The sequence below is a fragment of the Elgaria multicarinata genome, chromosome 1 (genome assembly GCF_023053635.1).
Source record: "Elgaria multicarinata webbii isolate HBS135686 ecotype San Diego chromosome 1, rElgMul1.1.pri, whole genome shotgun sequence".
Lineage (NCBI taxonomy): Eukaryota > Metazoa > Chordata > Lepidosauria > Squamata > Anguidae > Elgaria > Elgaria multicarinata.
Genome location: NC_086171.1, coordinates 2786171 through 2803422, shown reverse-complemented (window position 1 = coordinate 2803422; position 17252 = coordinate 2786171). Strand labels below are relative to the sequence as shown.

Below are 17252 nucleotides of genomic sequence, written 5' to 3'. Positions count from 1 at the left end.
ATAGTTCTGACTAGTTTTGACTGAAAACTGGAGAGGATTCACTACTGCGCCACTGACATTGGAGCCACCAGCCTCCACTGTAGAAAACTCTGCTTCCTATCCTACCATCTGTGGGTATGGTGAGCAATTCTTCCAGCTCTCTCTTCTCGAAGGCTCCTAATGAAAGAGTGTCAACGTGACCCACTTATGACCAGCGTCTCAATCAACTGTAGCCTTTTCCTTGTCCTCTCTCAGCTGTTGCCTATCATTTCCCTCTCCGTCAGCATCCCACGGACACAAACAAGTTAATCCAGAAAGGCCACATTCTTTGCTCACAGGCAGCCACAGGTGTGCTGTGGTGCGGAGAAGGGACCTCACGAGCGGAGGAAAGGAAACAGCCAACCGGGGCTTCCAGAGAAATTGCCAAGCATTTATAATGCAAATTCAATTTGCAAGGACCTTGATCCTGACCATCTCCAAGTAAAATTAACTCATGCCCTTTTCACAGGTGGGTAAACCAAGGCTGAAGCATAACCACTTTGACCCAGTGAAGGGAGATTTGTGTCTGGAGCCAGGGTTCCAAGTGCACAGCTGATACGAATGCAGAACCATACCCGTATCACAATGCACATAAGACCTGTTGAAGTGGCTGGATACACCTCTGGACAGGTCTACGCCCTTTTACAGTAGTGCTAGTTGTTACAGATGACTGGAGTTGAATTGGGGAGAGAGTGACTTGCCTAAGGTCACACAGCAAGCTGATGGCAGAGAGGGGAATCCAGAGAGAGGGAACTGCAAGGGTGATGCACAAAACCCCATGGAAAGTAGGCGAGGTGGAGGCTGTAGACTCCTGATGAAGAAAGCTGCCCTACCAGAAGCAGCCAGCCAAAACTTGGAATAGCAAAAAAGGAGAGAAAATCAACTCTGTACAGCACCATGTACATTGATGGTGCTATATAAATAAATAAATAAATAAATAAATAATAACTCCTAGCACCAGCCGCCCAAGTCTGGGCTGATGATATCATCCCTTTATTTTTATTATTTATTTATTTATTTATTCATTACATTTTAATACCGCCCAATAGCCGAAGCTCTCTGGGCGGTTCACAAAAATTAAAACCACAAAGAGCATCAAAACAACCATCAATTTAAAAACACGACTACAGAATACAATATAAAAAGCACAACCAGGATTAAAACCACACAGCAAAGATTGATATGGGTTAAAATATGGAATTGAAACAGCAAGGTTTAAATTTAAGTTAAATTAAGTGTTAAAATACTGAGAGAATAAAAAGGTCTTCAGCTGGCGATGGAAGGAGTACAGTGTAGGCGCCAGGCGGACCTCTCTGGGGAGCTCGTTCCACAGCCGGGGTGCCACAGCGGAGAAGGCCCTCCTCCTAGTAGCCACCTGCCTCACTTCCTTTGGCAGGGGCTCATGGAGAAGGACCCCTGAAGATGACCTTAGGGTCCGGGCAGGTACATATGGGAGGAGGCGTTCCTTCAAATAACCTGGCCCCAAGCCGTTTAGGGCTTAGAATGTTAGTACCAGCACTTTGAATCCCTTTCCTAGTCAGCTTCTGTGGGACTAAAGAAAACCTCTTTTGCTGACCACTTAAGACTGAAGAACAAGCAGGAATGTAGCTAGCAAGACCGCTTAAGAGAAGAAAGCTCATTGCAAAAGGAAAACCTGCCGGCGTCTGAGGACTCGGCGTGGTGCTCCCAAAAGAAACATCTCAACAATGGACCAGGTTTATTGGCAAATCTCACGGGACAGCCTTCCCCAAACCAGCACCCTCTGGTAGCCATGCTGGCGGGCGATGATGGGTACTGGAGTCCAACAGGTTGCCGGGTTGGGGAAGGCTCCCGTAGTGCACCTTTCATCCAAACGTCAGAATTCCAGGGAGGAGCTAGAGGGAAATGGAAGCAGCGGCCAAGTCAGTGGCGTTCCACTATATGGAAACATTTTATTATGATCAAGCACCTACACAATTGGTAGATCGATTCTGGAATGCGTAAGTAGTAGACCAAGATTTTCAGGAATACTGGGGTCAGGGCTTGACCACAGGCTCCAAACCTCATGGCTTCAGCCACATGCTGAACAAGAGCGGATCGTCCTGAAAAATGTGACTAAGTCATTCCAGGACTTTGCACCCTGAGTTTCCCCCTACCTCCCGTGTATAGCAGTTCTCACACGCTCATTTTCTAAGATGAGAAACAGCAACAGCAAGGCAACTTCCTTATTGACTGGCACCATCCTGCCAGCCATCACCAGACTGTGACTCAGCCGCTTTTTAAAGCAAGAGTGACAAAACAGGGAGCTTCAGCCAACGCTAGTCACAAGAGAGAGGTGTGCTTAATTCTTGATTTTGTTATCATCCTGCTGCTACAACTGCTACTGAGTATGTTGCGTTGGGAATTTTGAGTAGAGAAGCGAGAGGGTTGGATCCAGATTTACACTGGATCAACTGTGCTGGCAGAAGTGGACTTTCCCACCCTCCTGCTCACCATACCAGCCCCTCCAACCGCCCCTAAAAATGCTACACAGAGGGTCAGGAGACCCCGCAGAATAAAGTGAGCTGTGGTGGTGCCTTACCACCAGGGCAGGAGTGGGTAACCCCAGCCCTCTCCAGGTCCAAATTCAGCCCTTTCTCTGGTCTGGTGCCATCATAGAATCATAGAATAGCAGAGTTGGAAGGGGCCTACAAGGCCATCGAGTCCAACCCCCTGCTCAAGGCAGGGATCCACCCTAAAGCATCCCTGACGGATGGTTGTCCAGCTGCCTCTTGAAGGCCTTTAGTGTGGGAGAGCCCACGACCTCCCTAGGTAACTGGTTCCATTGTCGTCCTGCTCTAACAGTCAGGAAGTTTTTCCTGATGTCCAGCTGAAATCTGGCTTCCTTTAACTTGAGCCCGTTATTCCGTGTCCTGCGCTCTGGGAGGATCGAGAAGAGATCCTGGCCCTCCTCTGTGTGACAATCTTTCAAGTATTTGAAGAGTGCTATGTCTCCCTTCAATCTTCTCTTCTCCAGGCTAAACATGCCCAGTTCTTTCAGTCTCTCCTCATAGGGCTTTGTGTCCAGACCCCTGATCATCCTGGTTGCCCTCCTCTGAACACTCAGGAATTCCCCATTTTTATGCCCTCCTTGGGTGCCTTAGAATCATAGAACAGTAGAGTTGGAAGGGGCCTAAAAGGCCATCAAGTCCGACCCCCTGCTCAGGGCTACAGACAAAAGGGTATTTTAGAACATAACGCCTGGGCTTCAAAGGCTTCCCTTTGCTAGATGGATAGTGATCAAGCACAGCTGCAGAAAATCCGGCCCTCCGGGGCACCAAATCCAGCCCCGGATGGCTGTGTCCCCTTCTGCTGACCCCACCCGCTTTCCTCCAACCACCGATCAGATCATTTGGTGGATCCCTGGCTTTTATCCAGTTTTTTCTACCCATTCTAAAAGCCTCTCCTGAGGCTTAGTTTCTGGCAGGAGTAGCTTTAAGCTACAATATGCTGGTATTATTTTGGCCCCACCCCCTTTGGCTTAAGCCATGCCCACCCCTGAAATGGGGCTTCTCTGAAATTGAATGCAGCCTTCAGGCTGATAAAAGTTATCCCCACCCCTGCTCCAGGGCACAAGATGGTCCGATGACCAAGAAAAAGCTAGCCAAGACTTTTCCCTGTGTCTTCAAAAGCAACCCAATCCATTCAAAATCAACTGATGGCCGTCTGTAACATGGAGACAAGAACAGAGGGGAAATGGCGCTGCTGCTACCAAAGGCATTCGGAGTAAGAGCCGGTAGTAAAATGGGCAACCCTACAAGGGGCAGAGGCGTCCAAGGCTGGGGGGAGGGCAACCTCTGGCCGCTGTGCTATTAGGCAGGAAGTAGCTGGTGAGTAAATAAAGGAAGGGCTGTTTTCCTTGTACCCTCCTCCTCTAACAGGGACCCCAATATTTCACAAACAATTATGGGACCCATGCTTATGCCACAGAAAGCTCCATACTCCTCGATAAGCACACAACGATTTGGGAAAGTGGATCTACAGAATGATCAGGGGTCTGGAAACAAAGCCCCATGAATAGAGGCTGAAAGAACTGGGCCTGTTGAGCCTGGAGAAGAGAAGATGGAGGGGAGACATGAGAGCACTCTTCAAAGACTTGAAAGTTTGTCACACAGAGGAGGGCCAGGATCTCTTCTCGATCCTCCCAGAGTGCAGGACACGGAATAACGGGCTCAAGTTAAAGGAAGCCAGATTCCGGCTGGACATCAGGAAAAAATTCCTGACTGTTAGAGCAGTACGACAATGGAACCAATGACCTAGGGAGGTGGTGGGCTCTCCCACACTGGAGGCCTTCGAGAGGCAGCTGGACAACCATCTGTCAGGGATGCTTAGGGTGGATTCCTGCATTGAGCAGGGGGTTGGACTCGATGGCCTTGTAGGCCCCTTCCAACTCTACTATTCCATGATTCTGTGATTTATTTATTTATTTATTACATTTCTATACCGCCCAATAGCCGAAGCTCTCTGGGCGGTTCACAAAAATTAAAAACATAGTAAGACAACCAACAGGTTAAAAGCACAAATACACAATACAATATAAAAAGCACAACCAGAATAAAAACCACGCAGCAAAGTTGATATAAAATTAAAATACAGAGTTAAAACAGTAAAATTTAAATTTAAGTTAAAATTAAGTGTTAAAATACTGGGAGAATAAAAAGGTCTTCAGCTGGCGACGAAAGAAGTACAGTGTAGGCGCCAGGCGGACCTCTCTGGGGAGCTCATTCCACAACCGGGGTGCCACAGCGGGGAAAGCCCTCCTCCTAGTAGCCACCTGCCTCACTTCCTTTGGCAGGGGCTCATGGAGAAGGGCCCCTGTAGATGATCTTAAGGTCCGAGCAGGTACACATGGGAGGAGGCGTTCCTTCAAATAACCTGGCCCCAAACCATTTAGGGCTTTAAATGTCAATACCAGCACTTTGAATCGGGCCTGGACCTGGACTGGCAGCCAATGAAGTTGTAAAAAGGACTGGCGTAATATGATCTCAAGCATCTGTCAACTGTTCCACCTTTCCCCACAGAGTCCTGGGAATTGTAGGGGGTGAGGATTCTGAGAGACCCCAAACCCATCCTTAAAGAGCTGCAATGCCCTCCTCTCCCTCCACTACCAGCAACTACTCCATCAGGCTGCAGTGGAGGAAGAGGTGGGACGCAAGAGCCCGCCATCAGCTCTGCTGCATCTAGCTCTTCCTGTCCCTTTCCTGACTCCATGCAAGCTGGCCTTGATACAAGCTTTGTATAACTTTAAACTGATGCCTGGATTTGCTCATTTTCCTCTTCCCTCCTCAACCATTTCTCCTTTTGCATCTTGTCTCTTAGTCCCTGCTCACAAGCTTACAGTCTGTCTTGGTGGTCATTGGCTTAACGTAAGCTGCTCCAGGAGCCTTTTCCGCTGAAGAGCAGCATAAAAATGCTTTGAATAAATCAATAATAATCGGTTTACGTCCGTACGGTATGCCCTCAGGTCATCTCTCAGGAGCTGCTCCTAGTGTTCATAGGCATCCAGGAAAATCCAAGAATCTCCCTGAGTATTTATTAAGAGGGAATTGCTTTTGGACACACCAAAAGACGCTGGGAGCAGCCTGAAAGGTAGGAGAGGAGACCGCTATCTTGGGCCAATGCTGCCAGAAGCAGCCTATATCTCAAAGGAAAGGGCAAGTGCCTTTGGGGCAGGCTGAGAGTGCCTCTTTCGTGCAACTTGTCCCAGGCTAAGTCCTCCTCCTTATTCAGCACTCCCAATTCTATTTGCTCAACAAGTGGAAGGCCGGCATGAAGAAACTCCTTGTAGAGGAAAAGTGTGGAATTTATTCCAGAGCACGCATGTGAAAGGGAACAACAGTGAAATAAGGAGCATCCTTCGCTGAGATAGTGTATTTGATGAGCTTTGAACACTCAAGAAGCGCTGCATAAACACCAACACAACAACCCTATGTACACTTACCTGGGGCGTAAGCCCCACTGAACAGAGTGGGACAGCCACCTGTCAGGGATGCTTTAAGGTGGATTCCTGCACTGAGCAGGGGGTTGGACTCGATGGCCTTGTAGGCCCCTCCTTCCAACTCTACTAGTCTAGGATTCTATGACTCCAAATCCCATCATCTCTGATCTATACCAGGAATTCCTAGCCATTTCCCAACTTTACCACTGTCCTCCAAATGCTCTGCTTGCTTCCCTAAAATGTGAAGACTAGAATTGGAGACAATACTCCCCGTGAGCAATACCACTTACCAAAGACAGTAAAATTCCCCTATCCGGTATCTTGTATGCAACATTTCCGCTAATAAGAATACACTTTCCAAGACTCTCTCTTGAAACCATCACAGCCACAGGAGCGTCAAGCCATTCTGAACTTGTAAAGACCAGGAGAGAAGATGAAATAATGGGATAAGTGTAGATACAGGGAAAGAGCACTTGTTAAAAGCCTTTCTGTCGGAAACGGAGAACCGCTGGTGGGTTTCTTTTAAAAACCTCTTCCATCTGCAGCTTCAATGCCATAGGAGGGAGTTGGATCATTTAATGGGCATCTCTTTCCCTTACGCCTGGAACACTCTTCCAGAACATTTGAGAACTACAAGTTCAACCACAGCTTTTAAAGCTCAACTAAAAACTTTTCTTTTTCCTAAAGCTTTTAAAACTTGATGTTGTGCAGACTTCTACTGTTACTTTCTACTGTTAGTTTTTCCCTACCCTGTGCCTGCTTACCCTACCCTGTACCTGTTTGCATTCTCTTCCCCTCCTTATTGTTTTACTATGATTTTATTAGATTGTAAGCCTATGCGGCAGGGTCTTGCTATTTACTGTTTTACTCTGTACAGCACCATGTACATTGATGGTGCTATATAAATAAATAATAATAATAATAAATAATAAACACATCAGCTATGGCAGCCTTCCCCCACCTGGTGCCCTCCAGATAAGAACACAAGAACATCAGAAGAGCCCTGAGGCTGGATCAGACCAGGGGTCCTTCTAGTCCAGCACTCTGTTCACACAGTGGCCCACCAAGCAACGACCAGGGACCATCAAAGCCAGGACACGGTGCAACAGCACCCTCCCATCCATGTACCCCATCAGCTCCAACCAGCATGAGCAACGGTTGGGAATCCTGGGAGTTGAAGTCCAAAAACTCTGGAGAGCACTAGGCTAGAAAAGGCTGACCTACAGTTTGTAAAGGACCAATCTGCAAAGGATGGTAGAGGAGAACATCAGCATAACCCTACCTTATTAACCAGGACTGGGAAGGTAAGCATACCTGAAACAAAATGGCTACAAAAAAGGGCTAATGCCATTTTAGGTTACGTCAGTACAAGTATCGTTTCTAAATCACGAGAAGGAATCATCCTATTATTATTATTATTTATATAGCACCATCAGTGTACATGGTGCTGTACAGAGTAAAACAATAAAATAGGAAAACCCTGCCGCATAGGCTTACACTTTAATACTCTCCTAGCAGAGTGTGGTTCTGGATACCACACTTAAAGTGGAACAGATTTGGAGAAGGGCAGCAAAGGTGATCAGGCGAGTAGAAACTAAGCCCTGCAAGAAAAAGATGGAAGGAACTGAGCATGTTCAGCCTTGGGAAGAGAAGACGGAGGATGGGCGGGGAGGGATATGAGAGAGCTTTTCAAATACCTACAGGGCTGCCACACAGAAGACGGCCACAACTTGTTCACTGTCATCCAAGACTGTATGATATGAAACAATGGGCTCAAGTTACAAGAAGGCAGATTTCAGTTGAACATCAGTAAAATCCTAATGATCAGAGCAATTAGATAATGGAACCGACAGCCTAGGGAGGTGGTGGGCTCTCCCTCTCTGGTGGTATTCATAGGATCATAGAATAGCAGAGTTGGAAGGGGCCTACAAGGCCATCGAGTCCAACCCCTTGCTCAATGCAGGAGTCCACCTTAAAGCATCCCTGACAGAGGGTTGTCCAGCTGCCTCTTGAAGGCCTCTAGGGTGGGACAGCCCACAACCTCCCTAGGTAACTGGTTCCATTGTCGTACTGCTCTAACAGTCAGGAAGTTTTTCCTGATGTCCAGCTGGAATCTGGCTTCCTGTAACTTGAGCCCGTTATTCCGTGTCCTGCACTCTGGGAGGATCGAGAAGAGATCCTGGCCCTCCTGTGTGTGACAACCTCTTAAGTATTTGAAGAGTGCTCTCATGTCTCCCCTCAATCTTCTCTTCTCCAGGCAGAGAATACACAGCCGTCTGTCAGGGAGGCTTTAAACTGGATTCTTGCAGTGTACAGAGGGTTGGATTTGATGGCCTAAATGGCCCCTTCCAACTCTATGATCCTAAATATAATTTGGATCCAGGTAGCTGTAAAAGACAAGGAGGAGACTGAACACAAAGGTATGATATCTCATTTCTTGGGGGCAGACAGCTTTCAAATTAAAGGAGTTGAGTCAGCAGCCTTAAGGTTGTGCGTCAGGGCTAAAGGCCTGCCACACACCCACACCACCTCCTTAGCTTTCAGGCATCCCCCTGCAATGCCTCACAAACTACCCCTTCATGATCCTGACAAGGCTTCCAGTTCCTCCACACTGTTCTTGAGCACCTCTCCGGATCCCTTGACCCACCTTTCTCAAGAATCTTCTTCACTGATCAACATCAACATTGAAGAAGCAGAGACCAATGCTTCCTGTAGGTCAGCTACCCTTTAACCCAGCATGACTTGCGTTTCAGCTCTCCTCCTAACTTAATCTACCTTGCACCAACTACCTGTTCCACAACAGAGCATACACATAATCATGCACATGCCATGTGCTACTGTGTGCAAACACCTGTGGATTAGGGAACTCATTCAACATTGGTATTACATAGGAACACAGAACAACATGCCTAATCACTCCTAAAAGCAACACATGGTGAAGCAGAAGAAAGCTACAGCTTCTCCCAAACCAGGTAAGATGATAGAGCAACCCAACCCGCTCCAATGTGCTACACTCCAGCTCAGTTAACACAACACTCAATGTTGGTTTTAGAACTCCACGGTGGAGTTTTTATACCACCGTTGAGAAATGTGCTGTCTGGTGGGAAAACTCCACACTGTGTGGAGTTCTTTTGGAAAACATTCCACGCAGAATATCTACGCTATGCAGAGGAGAGTTCCTGCACAACCGTTGTGTTGCGTGTTGTGTGAAGGGCTCTGTGGAGCTTTCCATTGCATTTAGTTGATTTTTCCCACTGGCTGCAGAGTTCCCTGGGAAGAGTGGCGAAAGGAGCGAGTGCCGCTCTAGGAGAGCCCAGGGATTAATATTTTTTCAGCAATGGCTGATGGGATACCAGCAGGAGGACCAGGGGAAGCAAGAGGGTGGAGGAACTGTCAATCAATCGCAATGGATTTTGCTCAACTCCACAGTAGCCCACAGTCCCACAACGAGGGAGTTAAAACATGTTGTGCGTGGAGTGCCCCCTAAAAATTCACACTGCATTGACTAATGTGTTGCCTGAACTGAGCCTCCCTCTCATCTCCTTCAGCTCAGCCAGCTGCTGTTTAGGATTTATTTGAGAATTATTTTCCCCTCTTCCCACCCCTTCCTTTTTCCTTGTGTGCTGTGCCTTGTTACATTGTAAATCTGTGGGCAGGGGGTGGACTTGTTTTACTGATTGCGTATAAGCTGCCCTGGAAGCCTTTTGGGTTGAGGAGTAGGATAAAAATATTTTCAACCTCCTCCATGAGGAAATCTTACAACATATGGAGGCTTCCAAGTTTAGGGGGGGAAAGGCAAGGAACGGGGGTGGGGACATGATCTGGTATAGAGAAAGTGAGGAAATGATTCATGGTGCAGAGAAAGAGGACCAGGAGACACTTTCCTCCGTCTCTCAGGACTATGGAATCTGGAGTCATCCAGGACAGACAGTGCATAGTGAAACTATGGAACTGGCTACCACAAGATGTGGTGATGGCCACCGACATGGACAACTTTAAAATGGGATTAGACAAATTCATGGAAGGTAAGACTAGCAATGGCTAGGAGTCATTATGGTGATATACTACCTCTGGAAACAGTCACTGGGGAAGAACAGTGAGAAAGTTATCGCACTCATGTCCTGCTTGTGGGCCTCCCATTGGTGCATCTGGTTGGTCACTGTGGGAACCGAATGCTAGACTAGATGGGCCTTTGACCTCACCCAGCAGAGCTCTTCTTACGTTCTCAATTCCACCCAACCCTGTGTCTTGGCTAGTGGAGAGAGGAAGGCCCTACCTGACTCAGGACCACTCCAGAACTTCATTGTCTCCCCAAAGAATGGGGGAGGCACCCACAGAATAGTTTGAGATCCACCGCCTCAGCACCCTTTAACTGCCTTGTTGTCCTAACAATAGTGAAGAGAGAGGTGTTTTCCACCCTTTCATGCCAAGGTCATAGGTCAAGCCCCATTAGACAAGCCATAGGAAAGGAAGAGAGGAGCCCTCACAAAAGGAACATGTATAGGAGTGGATCCCCCAGAAAACCGTGTGTCTGTGATATAGAATGCAACAGTGATTCCCTTCGACCAGGAAGCACAAGGGTGTGATCCTCTGTGTTGGCCTCAAAATCAGGTGCATGGATAGGCCTTCCTGTCAGGCCAAGGTTCCTGATAGGCCTGCCTGTCAGGCCAAGGTTCCTGATAGGCCTTCCTGTCAGGCCAAGGTTCCTGCCTGTCATGCCAAGGTTCCTGATAGGCCTGCCTGTCACGCCAAGGTTCCTGATAGGCCTGCCTGTCAGGCCAAGGTTCCTGCCTGTCACGCCAAGGTTCCTGATAGGGCGTGTCTTCTTAAGGCTGAAATCATGACCATCAATTCCCAGTCACCCACCCCCCACCCCCCACTCCCAATCCCTTTGCCCCACTCTGTGCAAGCCAGCCCAACCTCCCCCAACCTGGTGCCACCAAATCTGCTGGACTCCAGCTCCCATCACCCACAGCCGGTTGGCCATGCTGACTGGGGGGATGACAGAAGCTGTAGTCTGGCATATCTACAGGGCACTAGGTTGGGGAAGGGTGGCCTTGCCCAATGGTGGGCTACGTGTGGCCTTCCAGATGCGTTGGGCTACAACTCCCACCATCCCTCACCGCCGGCTATACTGGCTGATGGGAGTTGTAGGCCAAACCATTTTTTTTCCTCCATTTTACCTTGTACACCCCTCCGAAATTTTTCAGTGGGGAGCGGTATATAAATATTCTAAATAAATAAATAAATAAATAAATTTGGAGGGCCCTAACCCCCCCCCCCTACCCCAACTGAGTCACCAACTGCCGGGTAAATCTCCGACCCATCACTGCCCCTAACACTTCCTGAGCCCCAATATCCCTCTATCTGCGCCCCCCCAGACATCTTCCTCAAAGAGCCCCAATACGGACCCCCCCCCACAGACACACACACACACACACACACACACACGGCCCTTACGACAGTTGTGCCCCACATTCCTTTAAACAAAACCCCCTAATCTTGCCCCCCCCCACAGCTTGTCCCTCAGGGCTGCTCCCCACCCCCCCTAAAATCCTGCCCCTCTCCTCAAGTTACTGCCCCCCCCACAAAAAAACTCTCGGCGTCTTTGCCCCCCCCCCCGAGAAAAACAAGCCCCTCCCCCTCAGATAACTCCCCCTCCCCCCTCTTAAAAAAAGCGGGGGCAGGAAAGTCCCTCACCTTCTTGACGGCCTGGTGGAAGCCGAACTCTCCGGCCTCCTTGAGGTCCAGCCAGATCATGGGCATGCGGGGCACGGCCTCCATCTCGCCCGCCGCCCGCCGCCGCTCTCTCGCCTCAGACGCCCAGGCCCCTCAGCGGCGACGCCACCAGGCCCCTCCGGGCGCAGCCGAACCCGAACCGAGTCCTGCCGAACCTGAGGGGCGGAGGGAGGGAGGGAGGCCCCGCTGACCTGGCCGCGCCCCGCCCACTCGCCCGCCGGAAGCCGCGGCGCCGCGCGGCCTGCTGGGAAACGTAGTTCCCTGCGCTTGGAGCTCGCCCGACTTCCGGGCAAGGAGAAAGAGGCGTCGCGCGTTCGTGTTTTGCTCGTTTATTACCGCTCCTAGATGTAATTCGGGTGTGACCAGATAAAAAGGAGGGGCGGGGACGCCGGCATCTTTAATAGTGGGGGTTTCCTTTGCATGCCTTCAGCACCTGGTGAAATTTAGGGTGACCCTATGGAAAGGAGGACAGGGCTCCTGTACCTTTAACAGTTGCATAGAAAAGGGAATTTCAGCAGGTGTCATTTGTATATATGGAGAACCTGGTGAAATTCCCTTTTCAGCACAACAGTAAAAGTGCAGGAGCTTTACTAGCGTGACCAGATTTAAAAGAGGGCAGGGCTCCTGCAGCTTTAACTGTGGTGATGAAGAGGAAATTTCACTGGGTTCCCCATATATACAAATTTATTAGATTGTAAGCCTATGCGGCAGGGTCTTGCTATTTACTGTGTAATCTGTACAGCACCATGTACATTGATGGTGCTATATAAATAAATAATAATAATAATAATAATAACTGTTAAAGATACAGGAGCCCAGTCCTCCTTTTCATAGGGTCACACTATTTAACAGTTGCATAGAAAAGGGAATTTCAGCAGGTGTCATTTGTATATATTTATTTATTTATTGCACTTATATACCGCTCCCATAGCCAGGACTCTCTGGGCGGTTTACAGAAATTCTAAAATTGAGATAAAAACAAGTATACAAATTTTTAAAATTTAAAACACAGAACATACACACATAAAGCATTAAAAACCGTTAAAAAACTAAACGTGGGTGATTAAGATGTGCTGCCATATTCCTGGGCAAAGAGGAAAGACTTAACCTGGCGCCGGAAAGATAGCAGTGTTGGTGCCAGGCACGACTCGTCAGGGAGATCATTCCAGAGTCTGGGGGCCACCACCGAAAAGGCTCTGTCTATATATGGAGAACCTGGTGAAATTCCCTCTTCATCACCACAGTTAAAGTTGCAGGTGCCCTGCCCTCTTTTAAATCTGGTCACTCTAGTATAGCTCCTGCAGCTTTAACTGTTGTGATGAAGAGGGAATTTCACCAGGTTCTCCATATATACAAAGGACACCTGCTGAAATTCCCTTTTCTATGCAACTGTTAAAGGTACAGGAGTCCTGTCCTCCTTTTCATAGGGTCACCCTACAACTTGAGCAGCATTTTCCACATCCTAAAAGGTTGACAAGCCTCTCCTAGGGCTTTGTTACCGGCCATAAGAGCTCGAAGTGAAAATATATTGGGCTTTTTTGGAATTGGGGGGGGGGGGGGGCTTTTGCCTTCATTCCTGGACCACCACTGGACTGAAGCCCCTGAGAACTTCTCTGAAATTCTATTCAGGCCTCTGGCTGGAAGAGGTTCAAGCCCCCCCCCCCCCCATCCAGCACTCAGGTGCCCAAACTGATCACCTCCCCTGCCTGTGTTCATCACTCCTCTGCTCTCCCGCTCCGGCCTTTCTCCTTTGCTGCCCCGTCAGCCCGAAACTGCCTCCCAGAACTGGACACCTTCAAATCCCTATTCAAAATCGCCTTCCCCACCCACCCCTGTGAAAACTTTGGCACTACCCCAGTCACCGTAGCCTATCGCTGCCCTGGGCCACCTGATGTCCTCCAGATGTTTTGGACTACAACTCCCATATGCCCCCACCAACATGGGCAATGGTCGGGGATGATGGGAGTTGTTATCCAGAATACCTGGAGAGCTGCAGCTGGGCTACTTCCAGCCTGCTGTGATTTGTAACTAAATCAATAGGTATGAGTGCCCTGATGCATGCTCTTCTCCTGTTCGCTGTTGCCTCTTCTTCCTTTGTCATCTCTCAGAGTTGGATTTTTAGATTGTATGTTCCTCGGGGCAGGGACATAAAGTATTGCACACACCACTAGTGCTTCATCAGCATCATCTCTATTGTGGCTGAGCACCCCCCCCCTCCTTCGTCCCTGGGGATTTTTTGCTTCTTCTCTGGGTTGCTGAGCAAGAACAGGGACCTTGTCATGATCTCTTCTCGATCCTTCCAGAGTGCAGGACATGGAATACCGGGCTCAAGTTAAAGGAAGCCAGATTCCAGCTGGACATCAGGAAAAACTTCCTGACTGTTAGAGCAGTACGACAATGGAACCAGTGACCTAGGGACATCGTGGGCTCTCCCACACTAAAGGCCTTCAAGAGGCAGCTGGACAACCATCCATCAGGGATGCTTTAGGGTGGATCCCTGCCTTGAGCAGGGGGTTGGACTCGATGGCCTTGTAGGCCCCTTCCAGCTCTGCTATTCTATGATTCTATGATTCTATGAGCACGGGAGGATCAGGCCTGTCGTGCACCAATGCCTGTTCTACACACTGGCAAGGGGTTGCATCTCTCCTGCCCCAAACCCCATTACTGCATCCACCCATGAGGATACCCACACATCCAGTGGGGTAGCAAAATGGAGGGCCCTCCCAAGGTGTTCCCATCTTGCTGCAGCCAGGCAATTTTAGGCTCTGGTCTTGGAGGGGGCGCTCTTTAGATCAAGCGTGCAGAACCCAAGGCCCTGGGACCCATCCAGACCACTTTGGGTCCTAATCCAGCACTCTAGGATTCCCCAGGGAGCCACATCTCTTTCACCAAGTGAAAATCTTTTGGCGGGTTCCAAGTTTTTGTGCATTTGCCTGCTGCCGCCGCCACCACCCATTTGAAAAGGCTGAAATGCCTCTGATAAGGCTAAGTTACCGACAGCGAGAGCGTTAAACTAAAATAGGGCATGTTTTTAATTTTTGCCACGCCCCTTTTGCTGTTAGCCCTGCCCACCAATAGACCGTAGCCCCAAGAAACTTCTCCGTAATGGAATCCGGCTCTCGGGCCCTGCTTCGGATAGTAATGTGTGTATTTTATTTTATTATTTCTTTCTTTACAACATATACCTCACCACATCTAAACAGATTCCGGAGTGGTGAACAATAAAAGACAAGAAGATAAAAGAATAAAACGCCATATTAAAGATGGGTTATTTAAAAACAAACGAACAGAACACCAGTAAAATCTGTGGCTGGTCAATCAAGGAAGGCTTCCTGAAATAAAACTTTTTCCTTTCCATCCACATGAGGAGAGAGCCCTGATGCTTTCAGGGGCTGGGGGGGGCTCCTGCCCGTTCTATTGAGCAGGGCCCTGAACCTCTGCACCCCGATCACATCAAATGAGGCACGAGCAAGTTGAAAGGTGCTACAGAACTGGAATAACCATTATATTGATATGAAGTCTGTTTCATTATTCAAAGTATGGCACTGAGAGCACTGCAATGAGCTGTCATGACCAGGAGGTGGAACTAAAGGGCTAGAGAGAGAGAGAGAAGCATTCTCCAACTGGGTGGTCTCCAGATGGATTGGAGCAGGCTGGGGCTGATGGAAGTTGTAGTCTCTGGAGGGCTCCAGTTGGGGAGGACTGATATCCCAGAACACAGGACACGGAATAACAGGCTCAAGTTACAGGAAGCCAGATTCCGGCTGGACATCAGGAAAAACTTCCTGACTGTTAGAGCGGTATAACAGTGGAACCCATGACCAAGGGAGGTTGTGGTCTCTCCCACACTAGAGGCCTTCAAGAGGCAGCTGGACAGCCATCTGTCAGGGATGCTTTAGGGTGGATTCCAGTACTGAGCAGGGGGTTGGCAGCAGACATCTGGCCTCTGGTGCTAGGGTGACCATATGAAAAGGAGGAAAGGGCTCCTGTATCTTTAACAGTTGCATAGAAAAGGGAATTTCAGCAGGTGTCATTTGTATGCATGCAGCACCTGGTGAAATTTCCTCTTCATCACAACAGTTAAAGCTGCAGGAGCTATACTGCAGCTATATTGTGACCAGATTTAAAAGAGGGCAGGGCACCTGCAGCTTTAACTGGTGTGATGAAGAGGGAATTTCACCAGGTGTGACATGCATACAAAGGACACCTGCTGAAATTCCCTTTTCTATGCAACTGTTAAAGATACCGGAGTCTTGTCCTCCTTTTCATATGGTCACCCTAGGTGCTACTGTCAATCCGTGGCACATGCTATATTTGCACCTTGATTACAGATGTACAGCAGTAGGAACATCAACAATGAAATTTCCATAGGGTCACTCCAGTCTAGCCCCCCATTCAGTCTCATACTCTGTCTCTTGCTTTGGGGGGCCCACATTCTCTCTTCCCCCTCTCCCCCTCTCCCTTTTCCTCCCCACCCAGTGGGCTGCCGGTTGAAGGGCAGGTCAGCCTTGCCAGAGCCCTGAATGGTTCACTTGCTCAAGGGCTTTTGAAATTATGCCGATGGGCCCCGTGTATCCCTAGATGGGGTGTCCGATTTTCAAAAATTCCCCGAAAATCAGTGGATGCTTGGATTTGCTTGAGGCTTGGCATGCATGTGTATACATGGATAAGCTATTATGGTGCCGAGTTTGAGGTTTTTAACGTTAACAGAAAAAAAGTTGTAGGCTTTTTTGGATTTCAATGCAAGTCTGGGGGGGGGGGGGGGAAGCGGAGCTCCGATCCGGATCTGGAGCTTCGCAGCGAACCGGACCGGACTATAGGCGGATTGGATCGGAGCAGAGCGGACCCAATCCGGAAGTTGTGAATCTGGAAGAGAAGCGGATCGTGGGGGTCTGTGCACACTCCTACTAGAGATGCAGAGAAATTAGAGAAATTAGCTAGAGCAACCTTCCCCAACTTGGTGCCATCCAGATGTTTTGAATAGCAACACCCATCGTCCCCAGCCAGCATGGCTATTGGCAGTTCAACACATCCAAAGTCAATGATGTAAGTGGAACGATGGCTCAGAGGAACTCGGCACCCACACTTCTTAATAGCAGGGAACAGTGGTGGCTGGTGGCTCCGATGTCAGTGGGGCAGTGAATCCTCTCCAGGTTTCAGTCAGAACTCCAAAGGAGTTGTCCAAGGTGCAAAACAGGTTACGTGTTGTCCCATAAATGTAATTAAATAAAATCTTTTTTAAAAATTATGTTACAGAAGGCCTTTGAAGGAATTCAGGCCGAAAGGCGTCAGGCTTTGAAATAAACTGACTTTTGCATCCTGAGAATTTGCTCTCCCTTTTTGCTCTCCCTCATCTGCCACTGGTCCCCCAAATTCCCTGTACCCTCTGAGCTTCACTGCTATCTTCATGGTAGCAGGAGGTGGTGGAACAAATTTCCCCAGCAAACAATATATTCTTCCCTGTTGTGAAGCATTTTGTGCAGTATGGTGTTTGCCCTGTCCTGGACGGGGTTGCCCTCTCCCTAAAGGATCGGGTCCA

At 48.8% G+C, this 17252-nt stretch overlaps 2 protein-coding genes across 2 annotated transcripts in view; one reads left to right on the top strand and one right to left on the bottom strand.

Moving 5' to 3' along the window:
* Positions 1–11805, bottom strand: part of PTPN23 (protein tyrosine phosphatase non-receptor type 23) — a 45147-nt gene extending 33342 nt beyond the window's left edge. The window contains 1 exon segment of the mRNA XM_063122176.1: positions 11675–11805. Within this exon segment, the coding sequence (XP_062978246.1) occupies positions 11675–11758 (84 nt within the window). The 5' untranslated portion in view covers positions 11759–11805.
* Positions 1–17252, top strand: part of CCM2 (CCM2 scaffold protein) — a 247433-nt gene that overhangs the window by 40659 nt on the left and 189522 nt on the right. The window lies entirely within an intron of this gene.